The following is a 17,306-nucleotide window of genomic DNA, read 5'->3' on the forward strand; positions in this document are numbered from 1 at the left end:
TGCCCGCAGAGCCGGCACACGTGCCGCACGTAGTGGCCCTGCATGTGCTGCGACACGCGCCCCTCCTCCACGTACGAGTAGCACACCTTGCACGGCGCGGTGCCCTCCCTCTGCGCGACGCGACGGGGGAACTATCTCAGCTGTGCTAAGTTACGCAACTACTGTCACGTCACAGGCACACGTGCCACATCTAGTGGCCCTGCATATAGCGCAAGTAGTGGCCCTACATGTACTGCAAGTAGTGGCCCTACATGTACTGCAAGTAGTGGCCCTACATGTAGCGCAAGTAGTGGCCCTACATGTAGCGCAAGCAGTGGCCCTACGTGTAGCGCAAGTAGGGGCCCTACATGCTCGCAAGTAGTGGCCCTACATGTAGCGCAAGCAGTGGCCCTACGTGTAGCGCAAGTAGGGGCCCTACATGCTCGCAAGTAGTGGCCCTACATGTAGCGCAAGTAGTGGCACTGCATGTTAAACTGACTTCGAGAGTTACATATTATAATTATTAAATGACAAAGTTTGTCTAGCGTTGCAGTCTTCAAGTGACAAATGACAATTCCTTTAATTTCTAAATTATAGTTTGCCAAGTTATATAATTTTGAACGACTGAAAGTTCAACAAATGTGTATGTATGTATAATTTACTTTTAAAATGACTACTAAATGAATGATAGAACAAATTTTAGCAATTAATGTCATCTTTAAGTGACTCACAGTTTTATGTGCGAATTCATAGTGTTCCTCTAAATGCTGTTTAGTGTAGAAGCCAAGGATACAATTTTCACACTTGTGTGCAGCTTCAGTGTAGTAAATTTTCTTCTTCGCTTCTTCCCTGAATATAATTCATAAATTAATAAACATACTGTGTTTTTATCATGTCATATGAATATTTTATTTGATGAAGATTTATTGTGTAAATATAGAGCTTAGCAAATATACGTTATATCAACTTTTAAATACAATAAATGTAATAGCAAGAAGTGTCATCTAAGTAGGACAGGACACCAAGACACTATATGGCAAAAAGTGTCATTTGATGACAATAATTGCCTAGTAATGTCAATGTCAAAAATGCGATGTTTAGATGTATGGATGTTTGTTTGTTTGAAGGTATCATCTAAGGGTGCATGGATCTCGCTATAATTTGGCATACATATAACATAATCTGGTAGAACATATAGGCTACTTATTAAGTTTTTTTGTCCGCATGGACTGAGTCCCGCACTTGGCCAGCGTGGTTGACTATGGCCTAATCACCCTTAACTTAGGGTAGGCTCCGAGCCCCTCGGTGGGGACGGTATAGTGAGCTGATGATGATGATGACGGACGGAGTCGCAAGCCAGCTATCTTACCTAAAAGCTAGCATGTCATTTTCATTCATATATTCAGTTATATATCCACTTCTAAGATCCGATTTATTTTTAACGCGTTTCTTTTTTCTCTGCTCTTTTACAAGAGTTATTTGTTTAGGTTCAATTAGTAATGCATTTTGCAGTAAATTAGTCTGATTTAGTTGTTTAGATGTTCTGTAATTGACATTTGTAATATTATAAATGCGAATGTTTGGACTGCTGCATAGATGTATTTGATAAACATCTGGAAGAACATATAAGCTATTTTTTTTTCTAATTATGTACGGACGGAGTCGCAGGCAACCACTAGTTTGTAATATTTCTCATAACCATTCGAATATAGGGTCGAATCTCGTGTAAGGATATTCACTATACAACAATTGTCGTATAGTAAGAATCAAACTCATGACTTCAATGCTGCTTCAAAAATCTTACTAATATTATAAATGCGAATGTTTGGATGGATGTTTGATAGAAAATGTCTACAGAACTACCTGGATCTCGCTGAAATTTGATATAGATATAGAACATAGTCTGGAAGAACACATAGACTAACTGAGATTTTTCTTATTTTACAACATCTAGTTATTAATAAATGTATTCATACCCAAATATAAGTGTATCTGGTTGGACAAGTTCATTTGGATCTTTTTGTCCTATATCCATCGCTAAAGGTTCTATTTTAACCTCTATATGTGATACTGTTCCATTGTCCATTAAATCTGGAACGAGGAAATAATTTACATCAGTGATTTTTTGTATATGTAACCATCAACGGAAATCTGTGATTTGGACATGTTATGCAGAGTGATGATATAAGCAAAAAAATAATGAGAATGAATGTTGATAGCTACAAAAAGTAAGTATGTATTGTGTGAAAGAGGATATGTGTAAGTGATAGATTCAGAGATGACGTCTGATAGAGATGTATGGAGGAGTACATGTGCCGACCCTCATTAGGGATAAGAGCAGGTTGATCATGAAACTATTGTGGTATTATTTGGTTTTTATTCTTCCTTAATGTCAGTTGTCAGCCTATTTTTACCGACGTAAAAAAGGAAGAGGTTGTCACTATGTATATTTTTTTATTATTTTTTTTTTAATCTTACCTTCTAATTTCTCTTTATCTTTCTCAATATCTTCTGGTTCATGCTTTATTTTCTCTAATGTGTTATTCCTTTGTGAATTTATTTGCATTGTAGATTGTTCAATATAAATCTTATCAAATCCGGGCTTAATTAATATCTGCAGTGATGATAGAGGCGGAGAAAATGATAAAAGATTTGGGTCCTGAAAAAAAGTTTTTAATTGAAATTATAACTGGCAACTTTTGTTTTTATTTCTTCACAGACAAAGAAAATATTCTTTAAACATTTAACATGTTAAACAAAAATTTTAAGATGATTCTTGTTTGTACCTTAGATTCACCAAATCTTTGAAGATGCTGTTGAGCGCTGCTGACTTGCCTTTTGAATTTATTGAATCTTTTCATCATAGCAATACATTCCCAACACGCCTTTAAACCCTTTTCAGATAATGGATCCAGCTGGAAGTAAATATTTATTATATTAACAATTTGGATATATGTGAGTCAGTTATTATTAAAAAGTCTAATAAAAAAAAATTAAGATTGGCTGTAAAACGTTTTTTTTTGTGACTAAAGTACCTTTAACTATTGACCTTTGATTAAGAAAACAACTGTCTTTTCATAGTTTTTATTCATGTTGACAATCGAGTCGAGCGTAATTTATTTTAACAAGCATGGCAGTTTTAATTAGTTTGAATATATTTACAATACTTACATCACCAGCGAATTCTGATATTAATAGTCGATAAACTTGATATAAATCTGATTGTTCATTTAATATTATTATTTCGCGATCTAAACTAAGACATGTATTGCATATTTTACGTTTCAATGTATCCACGTTCATTTTCGAATTAAACATTCACTTTGTAAATCATTTAAAGTATTTAAATTAGACTTTGTTTTATTAATAAGATTTAATTCCACGACAAAACAAAATGGCTACCCGTGAGTTATAACATGACACTCGAAATGAAATGCGACCCCCGCCCACACCCTTCCCGCCAACCCGCTAGCGTTGACATTGGTACAATGAGTAACAAAAGTTTGTACTTGCTTCGTGCGTTCAACGTCTTCACTTAATTTACTTCTTACTAATAATATTAATGCGAATGTTTGGATGTTTGTTACAAGGTATCTCTGAAGCGGCTGGAAAGGTCTTGCTAAAATTTGTAGAAGAGTCTGGAAGGACACATAAGCTACTAATTTACTTGTATTACATTTTTACCTAACTGCATGATTGCTAATTTGTCATATACTGTCGAGTTAAGCTTTACATAAAAAATACAATATAGAAAAAAAAATAGAGGGGATTTTAAAAATGCCGATCAAATATGTTTCGAAATAATTTTGCATTTTGCAATCATTTTGGTGTACTGTTCATGGATTATGCCGCCAAACGCAGGCCTTTCGTTATTGGATACGAGTAGTACTTGAGTGTTGCTATTACTAAAATTTATAATACTACAAAAAAAAGTTTTTTGCGCTTTTGAGATTTGATTTAAACTTATAGCAGAAATGATAAGAAAAAAGCTAATTATTTACATGAAATCAAAAATCTTCGTAATGTTGAAAAATTTTAGCTTACCGCAGTTTAAAAATACAAGACGTACCAACGCTAAAATCTGTCAACATAAGTCAAAACGACAATAACAAAATGGCAGAAGGAAAGGAATAAAGTTTCCATTGCTTGTAAAATATTTTTATTAACAAACTCAGTAGTATTGTGCCAAAATCATGAAGGAAATAAATATAAACATCGAAGGATATAATGTAAACGGCATTTGTGTCGGATGCCTCAACTACAATCGCAAAATGTTTTACCGCGACGAAGTTAAAGAATTTTATAAAATATGGGCCAAAATAGATGTAAGTGTTTGTAACTTTATTAAATTAATTACAATTAAATAAGTAATAACATTAAATACTTACATTTAATCTTTAAGTGACATATTCAAGTCATAAACTACGTTCAATTGAAACATTAATATCAGAACAAAAAAACCTTAGATGCGTCATTATTACGTTATTTTTAATTTTAATTTCGTTAGCAATGGAATTAGAAATGTTATTACAAGAGAAATATAAGTAAACTTTACTTTACCTAATTAGTAAAAGTTAAAAGAATTTCTTTAAATTTTGCTTGAAATAAGTTATAATTTCCATCTCTTTGTCGTTATCCTATACTACGTGGGGTCGCACCAGGCTTTGGTATTTCTCATTGATTTATGTTCTACATCTGTGCCAAATTTCATCAAGATCCATTAACCCATTCCGGATATTTCTCTAAAAAACATTAATCCTTCCACCCATCCAAACTTTTGCATTTATAATATTAGTAACATGTATTATTCTAGATATATATTTAACTACCTTGTAATTACATAAACATTTATTGTTTTCCAGGTTCCAGATGGCTTAACAATCCAAGTGTGTTGGGAATGTCTTGCATCAGTCACATCAGCAGTTCGATTCCGAAAACAAATTCTGAAAGCATATAATGTGCTTATGGAGTATTCAAATAAGGTAATATCAAGCACAGAACTGCATATGACACTTGAATTAATACATATTATCATCCCTTTCATTCCCTTTGGTTAAACAAGGACAACAATTTTACTAATCTTTCTTTTTTTTAAATTTGAAGATACCTTCAAACAAACATCCATATGTTGGAAGGTATCTCTAGAATGGCTTAATGGATCTTAATGAAATTTGAAACACATATAGAACATAGTCTGGAAGAACACACAGACTACTAATCATGTTTTTTTTAATTCCCCACACATGGAATCGCAGGCGACAACTAGTATGTTATTAAGTCTACTCTGGATTAGCAAGGGACTGCAATATTTTTCTCATTTATAGAGGTTTCTCTCTACTTATGGAGGTTGACTGTCAGCACTGGATATTGACTATTGGTTATTAGGTTTCTTGTTTCTATAGTTATCTATTAGCTATTGCCTACAACTCTGCCTAACAATGTTCTACATCAGTACCATAATTCAATAGAAGTTCCACATATACCTGCTAATAAACATCTAAACATTCGCATTTATAATACAAAAGTAACATCTTTATTTCACAGCAAATATTTTTAAATTCTCCGAATGATTTTAAAAATCATGCTATGAGTCGACTTACTTCATCAAACTTGATGTATAACACAGTTATATTACATCAGATAAAAGAAGAAGATAGCATTAATATAGATATTATTAAAGAAGAAGATACAGATAAATATGAAGAGAATTTGGGTGAGTAATCTTTTTAAGACATCAAGGTATAAGTCAAATTAAATTATGACAGCTTACTAACGCCTTCTGTCAAAGTCATAACACAATGTTTAACAGTGGAAGATTTCGCTTTAACATGTTCGCACGAATTGTCCTCGCTCAGTGAAAAACCACGACCACACAGAAGACAGGCTTAAAGTGGAAGCAATTCCAACTACAGTCTGATGAGTGTGCTTCCTGGAGGCCTAATTTAGTCCTCTGTGCCTTCCCACTCTTTTTCTTATAAGTAAAGGATGGGAAATGGAAGTGGATTTTCCAGATGAGGGGTTGCATGGAAAGGGAAAACATTTTCTTTCTGTGCATCCTCTCCTTGCTATTTCAGATGGCCGCTCGCTCGTTCGCCATCTTATAATATAAAAAAAAAGTTGTCCTTGTACTGTAGCTTTCGTGTTATTTCTTTTATGTAATTTTCTATGTTTAAGTAGGTTTTATATAATACTAGTAGTTCTTCCAGGCTATGTTCTATATGTATGCTAAATTTAATCGAGATCTGTTCAGCAGTTTCGGAGATATCTTTAAACAGTTTCTAATTGAACGTGGACCTGTGAAGTAATTAACCACTGAGCTATAGTCTCAAATATGTTATCTTTTCAGATTCACAATTGAAACAAATAGAAAGTCCAAAAATAGAAGAAATAACAGACAGTTATTTTGATAATTTCCTAGAAGAATCACAAAATCAATCCTCCGATGATGATATTCAATTGTCTAAGTTAAAAACTAAAAAGAAAAAAAGAAAGAACAAAGGGGATAAAAGTAAAAGGAAAGATGATAAATTACCAGTTACTTTTGTATCTGAGGTTAGTTATTTTTTTATTACAAAACTAGCTGTCGCCCTCGACTCCGTCTGCGCGGGACTAAAAACCTTAATAAGTAGTCTATGTGTTCTTCCAGACTATGTTCTATATGTATGAAAAATTTCATCAAGATGTTGCAGCCGTTCTGGAGATACCTTCTAACAAACATCCATCCATGTAAACATTCACATTTATTACTAAGTAAACAAATACAGACGTTAACTTGATTTTAGTAATTTTTTTGACAAAGATCAAATGGTTTTCAGACCATAATTTTTTTTTAATGTCAAATTGTGTAATAAATATATGTTCTTCCAGACTATGTTCTACATCTATGACAAATTTCATCAAGATCTTGCAGCCGTTCTGGAGATACATTCTAACAAACATCCATCCATCCAATGGTTTTCAGACTATAAAAAAAATGTTTTTTATTGAGTTAAATTTACAGATTTCAAGATAAAAGTATGTTATATTTTGCTGGTATTTTAACAATTCGACCAAGCAAGGCGCCTTCCATTGGCCATAGACAAGTTTTCCGTTTTTTTTTTTGTTAAAAATCAACTGTTTCCTTTCAGATTGATAATAAATTAGATGAAACAGTGAAACGTTCTAGAAAATTAAAGAATTTACCAGAAGATTTTGTAGAACTTTATACGATGAGTGAAGAAGAAATGTGGCAAGTCCGAGCTAAAGATGTGGCAAGAGATGAATTTGTAGCACTCAAATATAAATGCGATGATTGTTTAACAAGTTTTAATACGGAGAAACTTATGAATTATCATTTAAATGGGAAACATGTTCTGGTGAGTTTTAATTTTATATTTAAATTCGCCGAAATAGCGAAACTCAATTGCAGATGCGTTGCCTACCTTTTAATCATGACAGTGGAAGGATGTACAGAAAGTATCACGATGTTTTCCTTCAATTTAAAAATATCGGATGTACAGTCGTGGAAATTTGCGGTGTTACAAATACAGAAAAATTGCCTTTTTTTTGCAAAGAGATAAATTCTGTATTTTCTTAAAATTAACCAAGGTAATAATAAAAAGCAATTAGCCGCGTACCACGGACCTTTTTTCGCACACATTTAATAATTGCATCCTTTTGATTATTGTACAAAACGTTTGAGCGACTTAAGCTAAGTTGGAACACCGCTGTTTTTCTTGACTGTACATATGTAAATCGAAAAATATATTGGTACATTTCGTTAAAATCCAGGGCGAATTAGTCAAGTGAATACCCTTTAAACCAGTCTTTCCCAAAGTGTGCGATAACGCCCCCTTGTGGGCGCTGCATGTCTCAAGTTGCAGGTTATAGTAAAACGTTTCGTTTAGAATTCTCCGTTAATATACATATATAGGTCACAATAATTAATTTATTTAATTTGAAGTTATAGTGGTTTTTAAATATCTGAAAATATAGGGGCGCTTAAAAAATATTATCAAAGTGGGCAGTAGACAAAATAAGTTTGGGAACCACTGGTTTAAACCAACGACAAATGAAAATATCTTACATCTTTAAATCTAAACTTTGTCTTGTGAATATTGTGTACGCCTGTCATCTGTTGGTTCCTTTTTATCGTCTATAAGCTGTGCCTGCGACTCCATCCACGTGATATACTGTGAGCTGCACGGTACTTGACAGCACTTGGACTTTACTTTTTTTATAAAATAAACATAGCTTAAGTTACTTTCGCTTAAGCTCATCTACCTGCCTATATAAGTCCAGGTCAAAATCGGTTCATCCATTCCAGTGATTAGCCGGAACAAACAGACAGACAAACATAGTAAAAAATGTTATTCTATATATATAAAAGAAAGTCGTGTTAGTTACACTATTTATAACTCAAGAACGGCTTTACCGATATGCCTGAAAATTGTTGAGGAGGTAGCTTAGAGCCAGGAGACGGACATAGGATACTATTTATTCATTTTTTTCGATTTTATTTTAACTTACTAATATTATAAATGCGAATGTTTATATGGATGTGGATGGATGGATGGATGAGCTACACTAATTAAGATTTTTATATATCCACGCGGACGGAGTCGCGGGCTACAGCTAGTTTTTAAATATATAACTTTGTACTAACACTCGATTTACTTTATGCTTGTGTTTGTTAAATAACAAAATAAATGTCAACAGAAAAGCGCGGCAGACGTACAATGTGACGTTTGTAAAGCTTTCTTCATAACACGTGACAATATGTCATGTCACCGCTCGTTGCATCTGACAGCGTATAAATGTCGTATCTGCGGTGATGTCACGACAAGAAAACGTTGCATACTAAAACATGTGAGAACAGAACATGGAGCACCAGGGACAGCTTGTGTTACTTGCGGAAAGACTTTCTCGTAAGTTACATTATTATCAGCTCTAGAATTTTTTTTATATCATAAGGTGGCAAACGAGCGAGCGGCCACCTGTAATCGCTGAAATAGCGAAGTGACCGTTGCCCATAGACATACGCAATTGCATATACCTACCTTTAATCGACGGAGGAGAGGATGCACAGAAATAAAATATCTTCCCTTTCCATGCATCCTCTCATCCGGAAAGTTCACTTCCACTTCCCATCCTTGCCGTATAAGAAAAAAGGTGAAGAGGGATAGTGGACTAAATTTAAAATTTTAATATTTAGCTTTATGAAATTCTCCAAAGTTATTTAACTCGTTAATCCGTTAATTGACATTTAAATGTTCATTATATAAATATTCCAAAAAGATTTAAATTTAGATGTTTTAGACCTGTCTTTCCCAAAGTTTGCGATAACGCCCCCTTGTGAGCGCTGCAGATCTCAAGTTGCGGGTTATAGTAAAAGTTTCCTTTAGAATTCTCCGTTAATGTACATATATAGGTTAACACAATAATTAATTAATTTAATTTGAAGTTATAGTGGTTTTTAAATATGTGAAAATATGGGGGCGCTAAAAAAATATTTATTCTCAAAGTGGACAGTAGACAAAATAAGTTTGGAAACCACTGTTTTAGACATTATTAGTTAAGGCGCGAATAGCGCGCTTCCGTTGACAAGTCAAGTGTCAGATTAGTGAGGGGACATAAACGTCGACATAGTAAGGCTAGTGTTGCGATACACCGGCACACTGTCGGATTATCGTCGTAATAGATACTAGTTTTTTTATTATTTTTCCCTTAATATAATACCGATCTTGCACTATATATGATTTTTTTCGAAATGTTTGCAAAAATTACGCATTTTTATTTAACTTTTAACGATTAACTTTAACATATTTGACTTTTCGATTAGTAACATTTTTATGTAACTTTATCTAGCTCCCTCACATAAATAGCAAAACAATAAGGTTAAATTTGAATACAAAGATGAAGATCAAAAGAAGTGTCATATTAGAGGGAACTAAATTAAATTTCTGTGTTTTTACCTATTTTTTTGTGTTTTTAATTGTGAAGTGTTGTAATGTTTTTGAATGGATTAAATGTCGTATAGTTATTTTAGCTAATATAATAGTACATGTAATTTTTAACCTACATCATCATCAGCTCACTATTCGTCCCCACCGAGGGGCTCGGAGCCTACCCTAAGTTAAGGGTGATTAGGCCAGTCAACTACGCTGGCCAAGTGCGGGTTGGTTGACTTCACAACCTAACCTTAACCTAAGTTTTTTAACCTTATCACTAATGAATTACAGTTCAGAATCGAAATTGAGTTATCACAGAGGTGTGTGCCATAAGGAAAGTCCTCAGTGTGATTGTTGTGGGAAAGTCTTTGCCAGCAAATTGACACTTAAATATCATTTAAAGTGAGTAAATACATAATTAAGTTAAAAAAAAAACTATTTTTTTTGTCGGCTTCCATAAATTACGTGAGGTTTTTTTTTTATTTTCTGCCCCTTCCTCCCCACCTGGTGAGATGTGGTGAGATTTTATTCAACCTCCTCCCCCATCCCCTAATCTCACGTGAGATTTTTCAAAATGTGAGTTTCTTACGTAAACGTTTTGGATTATTGTAAAAAGAGAAAAAAATTGCTTCGTGCTTTTGCTTTTTTTGTTTTTATCAGAAAAAAAAATGCGTGATATTTGCCGAGACCCCCCCACTCCAATGTAAGATTAGATGAGATTTGACTCGACCCCCTCCCCCCCTTAAACACCTCACGTAATTTATGGACGGCCCCTAATGGAAGTTTTGTTATAATTACACTGTTTTTTTTAAATGTTAGCATGTTTTTTTTATTAGAATACTAACACCAAAGCAACCTGAGGAAAAAGTACATTTGCCGTGTAAAGGATGTGACAAAGTTTTTTATTCTAAAAAAAGTTATAGAGCTCACGTGTAAGTAAAAATATTAATTAATGCTTTTATATTCTAGCACTATCCATTGACTTTAAAGTGAAAAAAAACTAACCTATAACATTCTTGCGTACATCAGCTACCTTTTTTTTATCAAAAGGTGGCAAAGGAGCGAGCGGCCACCTGACATCGCTGAAATAGCGAAGTGACCGTTGCCCATAAACATACGCAATTGCATATGCGTTGTCTACCTTTAATCGACAGAAGAGAGGATGCACAGAAAGAAAATATATTTCTTTTCCATGCATCCTCTCATCCGGAAAGTCCACTTCCACTTCCCATCCTTTCCTTATAAGAAAAAGGGTGGGAAGGGAAAGAGGACCAAATTAGGCATCCGGGACGCACACTCATCAGACGAAACGCGGAATTGCTTCCACTTGACGCCTGTCTTCTGTGTGGTCGTGGTATTTCACCGGGCGAGCCGGGACAATTCGTGCGAAGATGTTAAAGCGGGCTCTACCACTGTTAAAAACCTTACCTTCCAGTCAAAGTCCCGTCAAAATCTGTCAACACGTTCCCGAGATAACACGGAACATACGCAAACTTGCAGACAGACAGACAAAAGTTATAAAATGTTTTTTTCATCGTCATCATCGTAAATATATGTAATATCGTAAAAAAAAATCATATTTCGCATAGACGATATTTGTGTAGCCGATACTAGACTAATTTTTTTTTGTCTGCATGTCTGTCCTAGAGTTTGCGTATGTTCCGCGTAATCTCGGAAACGTGTTGACAGATTTTGACGGGACTTTAACTGGAAGGTAGGTGATGTATACGGGCATGTTATAGGATAGTTTTTTTTATTTTATAAAGACGAATGACCGCTAATTATTGATTTAATCAAATAATTCAGTTCAAAAAATCTTTGGTCCTTCGAGTCAGATGTATTTCAGTGTTATCCACAACGGTGAGACATACCCGTGTCCTATCTGCGGCAAACAGTTCCAATGGAAGCGTAACCTCGCGCGGCACACGCGTAATCACCGCGAGAGAGACGCGGGTGCGACGCACGAATGCCGGGAATGTGGGAAGACGTTTTCTAGTAGGGATTGCTATAATAATCATATGAGATTAAGTAAACGACATGTCCCTGAAGACGCGTACATGTGAGTATCTTACTAATATTATAAATGCGAATGTATGGATGTATTTTAGAAGGTATCTTCAGAACTGATGTATGGATCTCGATGAAATTTGCTTCAAAGTAAGTTTTTTTTTCAATTTCGCGCTTAGTCGCTGGCGTTAGCTAGTCTTACTAATATTATAAATGCGAATGTTTAGATGGATGGATGGATGTTAGAAGGTATCCTCGGAACACCTGTATGAATCTTGATGAAATTCGACATAGCTGTAGAATACAGTCTGGAAGAACACATAGGCTTTAAATTAAGTTTTTTTTTTCAATTCCGCGCGGAATCGCTGGCGATAGCTAGCCTTACTAATATTATAAATGCAATGTTAACATGTATGGATGGATGGATGGTTAGATGTTAGAAGGATCTCGGTGAAATTTGTCATAGATGTAGAACGTAGTTTGGAAGAATATAGTTTGTGTTTAATTAGGCACGGACGGAGTCGCGGGTGACAACTAGTATATTATAAATGCGAATGTATGGATGTATGTTTGTTAGAAGGTATCTCTGGCTGATATAATTTGACATAGATATTGCTAGCGTCTACCATAGACAAGTTTGATTTTTGTTTTAGCCACTCGTGTAACTATTGTGGTAAAAAGTTCGCGTCAAAATGGTGTATGGTGGATCATATTGATTGGGATCATCTCAAAGTTATAAAATATCAATGCAGTGTTTGCTTAAAGGTAAGTTTACAGTCAATCCCGGTGGGCACAAGTCAAATTTAATTATGACAGCTCACTAACAATCTCTACAACTGTACAGTGGTAGAGCTCGCTTTAACATGTTCGCAGGAATTGTCCTCGCCCAGTGAAATACTACGACCACACCAAAGTGCGAAGCAATTTCGCGTGCAGTTTGATGAGTGTGCGTCCCGGAGGCCTAATTTAGTCCTCTTTCCCTTCCCACCCTTTCCTCATAAGGGAAGGATGGGAAGTGGAAGTGGAGTTTCCGGATGAGAGGATGCATGGAAAGGGAAAATATTGTCTTTCTGTGCATCCTCTCCTCCGTCGATTAAAGTTAGGCAACGTATATGCAATTGCGTATGTCTATGGGCAACGGTCACTTCGCTATTTCAGCGATTTCAGGTGACCGCTCGCTCGTTTGCCTCCTTATGTTAGTTACCAGAAGTTAATGTGTGTAAAAGTTAATAATTATATTTGTAGGCGTTTAAAACAGCAAAAATAATGGTCGCCCATATGAACAATATACATGAAGGTAAAAAGAACAAAGAACCTGAATCTGAACATTTGTGTGAAATATGTGGGAAATCTTATAAGGTCAGTATAGTATAGACTAGACTAGAAATAATAAACACATATAAAAAACGGCTAAAACACTCACGTATTGTCCGTTGGCAGCACCAACTAGTTTGAGCCCATCGGAGACCCTTCATCAGGGTGAGTGGGACTAATTTCGCGGACGCGGCCTCTCATAGGTTGGAAATTAGTCGATGCCGACACCGGATAAACATATGTCAGTGTTTTAGCCGTTTTTTTTAAGTTTAAGATTTTTTTTATAAGAGAAGGGGGCAAACTGGCAGCGGGAACATTGGTGTGCATACCATGGACATCTGCAATACCAGAGGAATCGCAGATGCGATGCCGGCATTTCAGTTTAAAATTTAATTTGTAATTTAAAAAAAAAAATTTTTTTACAAGTTAAAAAAAACTACTTTTGACCTATATCTTACTTCTTACTAATATTATGAATATGAATGTTTATATGGATGGATGTTTGTTTAAAGATATATCCAGAACAGCTGCATGGATTTAGCTGAAATTTGACTTACGTGTAGAACATAGCCAATAAATTAGGTTCCTATTTAATTTTGAGCGGACGGAGTCGCGGGAGACAGCTAGTAATTTATGTTTTTTACAAATATTAAAAAAAAAACTACTTTTGAACAACTGTATCTTACTTCTTACTAATACAGTGCAACCTCAATATAACGAATCGGAGGGAAACAAGTAAATATTCGTTATATCGAGTAATTCGTTAAACTGAGGTTTGTTATGTTAAGGTTAGGATGGTCTAAAATTCGTTATAAAGAGGTAAAAAAATAGTTTTATTCACCTCAACATTACGTACGCATCTTGTTATAGCGAACAACTTCTACTAATAAATGATAAGTCTTTTTTATCAAATTACTGTATGTGTTTTCTATTTAAAAACAATTAGGCAAGTAACAAAATTTTTTTGTAGGTTTCTGAGCCATTTTAACTTAAATCTTTGACAATTGTGACGAGAATAAGTGTTAACATTACTTTCCATCAAACAACAATGATTGATTTACGAACAAAAGCGTGTCGAAGATTGATTTACAAACAAAAGCGTGTCGAAACATGTCGCAACATGAATCACATATTATGAGATTAAAAGTCATACATTAGTGACACTGCAACTTTATATAGAGGTTTTGGGTTGACAAAATTCGTTAAATAGAGGTATTTATACTTTTTCTCGATGGTTGAAAATTCGTTATAAAGAGGTTGTTCGCAAGAAATGTTCGCAATGTAGAGGTATATTTTATATTGACTCTTATGGACAATTCAAGGGGATTACGAAAAATTTGTTAAATCGAGGAAGTCGTTATATCGAGGTACGTTATATTGAGGTTGCACTGTATTATAAATGCGAAGATGTATGTATGTTAGAAGTTATCTCCGGAACGGCTGTATGAATCTCGCTGAAATTTGTCAATCTATCATAGTCTGGAAGAACACATAGACTTCAAATTAAACCGGAATCGCAGGCGACAGCTAATATAAAATAAAATAATTTTTTCCAGTCCGTAAAACGTCTAAAAGGTCACGTATGGGCAATGCATACAAATCGTTCATCAACAAAGACATTCAAATGTAAATTATGTCCAGCAACATTCACCTGGCAGACATCTATATATAAACATATGAAGATGATGCATGACTCCAGTAAGAGGAATAAGGTGATATGTGTAACATTCTTTAAAAACATACACACAATGCCCCGAGGGCATAAACACACTAAATATATCTCAGTAATCCCATCTCAATGTCATAGGATCCTTTTTTTATATCATAAGGTGGCAAACGAGCGAGTCACCTGAAATCGCTGAAATAGCAAAGTGACCGTTGCCCATAGACATACGCAATTGCATATGCATTGCCTACCTTTAATCAACGGGGGAGAGGATGCACAGAAAGAAAATTATTTCCCTTTCCATGCATCCTCTCATCCGGAAAGTCCACTTCCACTTCCCATCCATTCCTTATGAAGAAAAGGGTGGGGAGGGAAAGAAGACTAAATTAGGTCTCCGGGATGCACACTCATCAGAGGAAACGCGGAATTGCTTCCACTTGACGCCTGTCTTATGTGTGAATTTTCTGAGAGGCAGTGCTGGTTAGTTGAATCACAAAATATATGCAACATACAGATATAAAATGACAAAGACATCATAAGACAGTTATATTATGGCAAGTATCTAGCGACATTTTGAGATTGACAGCTAGTAAGGTATGGTACCTAGTAATTTAGTTTGATTTAAACCCACCAACATATTGTATAGAATTTTTTTATTAATGATGTTGCCATCCAATTCTAGAAAGATTGTGGTACCAACATATTAATAAGATATTTAAATTTCACAGCAAACCAGAATAGCAACTGTTAAGAAGCAAGATCTTTACCCGGAAGTAGAGTTGTCAAATAGAATGGATTATTTTCAGCAGAATTTAGTAAATAATATACAGAATATGGTACAACCCACACCTTTACATATTGTACAAAATATTGTCTAAGAAAAGATTTTGGTATAGTAAGAAATTACAAGACTTTTTTTTTTATTTTCTACCCTCATTTTTATCACATTGAGTTTGTGTGTCAGTGGCTTAGGGGTTAAACACTTGACTTGTCTGAAGATACTGTATTCAAATCCTGCTATACAATTGTGTTTTACATTAACATATGTACATTTATCTGACATTCTTATGGTAAAGGAAAACATTGTGATGCTGCACATATCTGTGAAAGTCAGTTATGTGTGAAGTTATCCTGCAATGGGCCAGCATGGTTGATTCATCATCATCAGCTCACTATACGTCCCCACCGAGGCGCTCGGAGCCTACCCTAAGTTAGGGGTGATTAGGCCATAGTCAACCACGCTGGCCAAGTGCGGGTTGGTTGATTATGGCCTAGTTAATAACTTAGATTAGGCTCCAAGACCTTCAGTGGAGATGTAGTCAGCTGGTAATGATTTTTGTTACTTATATAAAGTCAGTAATTTTTTTAATGTGATATACCATCAAGTAGCAACTTATACTTTGATCCCAGTAAGCAGAGACCACAGACCTTTCAATAGAAAAATAATGTATCTTTCACGAAGTATGTCACTTTAAGATTAACATAACCTAAAAATTTAATAATCAAGGAATAAATAAAAGAAAAGAATAAAAAAAGATCTTAATATATTAAATACAATTTATCTATACATTACTTCTTATTTTTGTTTGGTGGATTTCTACCAGTGTTCCCGCCACCTCTCGACAACGGTGCAGGTCTGCCGCGGTTTCCGAACGCACCACGACCGCCTCCGCGTCCAGATCTCATGTTCTGACCACCGCGACCTTTAGATACTTCGTTACGACCACGAGCTTTGATTTGCGATTCTTCTTTAACCATATCTATAACCTCGTCAGGTATCCGAAGGTATTTTATTGTACTACCACGAATGTAACATTCAGGCATCCTCCAGAACTTGTCACCGTCTCTTGATGTGCAAATTACTTCTCGTAAGTTTATATTCATCCAGTTATCGCAACTAACGAGGTGGCCGTTGTAAGTTTCACCATTCTTCAATTCGACTAACATTGGATGGTTCTGTGCTGTTCTTAATAACGATAATGGCAGCATTTTTAAGTGTTTATTGCACTTTTATATTAAACTAATATATTAAAAAACTACGTATAAATGTATTTTTAAGTTATGTTTTATTTTGTTTACCGCACAACCAAAATTACAGCTATGAAGCACAAATGACACTGACATTTTGAAATGACTCGATCAAGTAATGTTGCTATTATTAAAACAAATCTATAAATTAAAGAATTTTTTTTGTGACAAACATTGATTTGTTCTAAAAAAAAAACATTGAAAATTATCCTTTTTTCTAACCCTACAGGTTTCTAAAAATGCGAAAAGTTTAGCCGTTTATTTAAAACCTATATTTAACTTTTAATTTTCAGATTTTACCATCTTTAAGCGGGGAATTCCCAATGAGAGATTTCACTTCAAAAACGCTTTATTGGTGAATGAAATATTCTATAAACTCTAAA

The 17,306-nt window shown here is 34.8% G+C and overlaps 3 protein-coding genes across 3 annotated transcripts in view; 1 reads left to right on the forward strand and 2 right to left on the reverse strand.

Annotated features, from left to right (window-relative positions):
- LOC106114568 (uncharacterized) overlaps positions 1-3,402 on the reverse strand; it is a 4,071-nt gene extending 669 nt beyond the window's left edge. Inside the window, exons 1-7 of the mRNA XM_013307830.1 lie at positions 3,151-3,402; positions 2,766-2,894; positions 2,458-2,638; positions 1,956-2,070; positions 1,349-1,522; positions 711-828; positions 4-110 (exon numbers count right to left, since the gene is read on the reverse strand). Of these exons, the coding sequence (XP_013163284.1) occupies positions 4-110; positions 711-828; positions 1,349-1,522; positions 1,956-2,070; positions 2,458-2,638; positions 2,766-2,894; positions 3,151-3,297 (971 nt within the window). The 5' untranslated portion in view covers positions 3,298-3,402. The remainder of the gene's footprint in view (positions 1-3; positions 111-710; positions 829-1,348; positions 1,523-1,955; positions 2,071-2,457; positions 2,639-2,765; positions 2,895-3,150) is intronic.
- Positions 3,403-4,078: 676 nt separating this feature from the next.
- On the forward strand, positions 4,079-15,934 carry LOC106114746 (zinc finger protein 2). Its single transcript, XM_013308062.1, has 13 exons — positions 4,079-4,304; positions 4,842-4,961; positions 5,524-5,692; positions 6,326-6,531; positions 7,107-7,334; positions 8,677-8,885; positions 10,200-10,310; positions 10,745-10,840; positions 11,755-11,967; positions 12,569-12,680; positions 13,161-13,274; positions 14,786-14,941; positions 15,624-15,934. Exons 1-13 carry the CDS (start codon positions 4,173-4,175, stop codon positions 15,771-15,773), a joined length of 2,016 nt encoding a protein of 671 aa, XP_013163516.1. The 5' UTR covers positions 4,079-4,172; the 3' UTR covers positions 15,774-15,934.
- A 488-nt stretch (positions 15,935-16,422) lies between these two features.
- Positions 16,423-17,016, reverse strand: LOC106114631 (U6 snRNA-associated Sm-like protein LSm4). The gene has a single exon (XM_013307909.1). The coding sequence runs from the start codon at positions 16,882-16,884 to the stop codon at positions 16,465-16,467; it is 420 nt and encodes a 139-aa protein (XP_013163363.1). The 5' UTR covers positions 16,885-17,016; the 3' UTR covers positions 16,423-16,464.
- Positions 17,017-17,306: the final 290 nt, after the last annotated feature.

Source organism: Papilio xuthus, unplaced genomic scaffold, assembly GCF_000836235.2.
Source record: "Papilio xuthus unplaced genomic scaffold, Pxut_1.1 DF828037.1, whole genome shotgun sequence".
Taxonomy (NCBI): domain Eukaryota; kingdom Metazoa; phylum Arthropoda; class Insecta; order Lepidoptera; family Papilionidae; genus Papilio; species Papilio xuthus.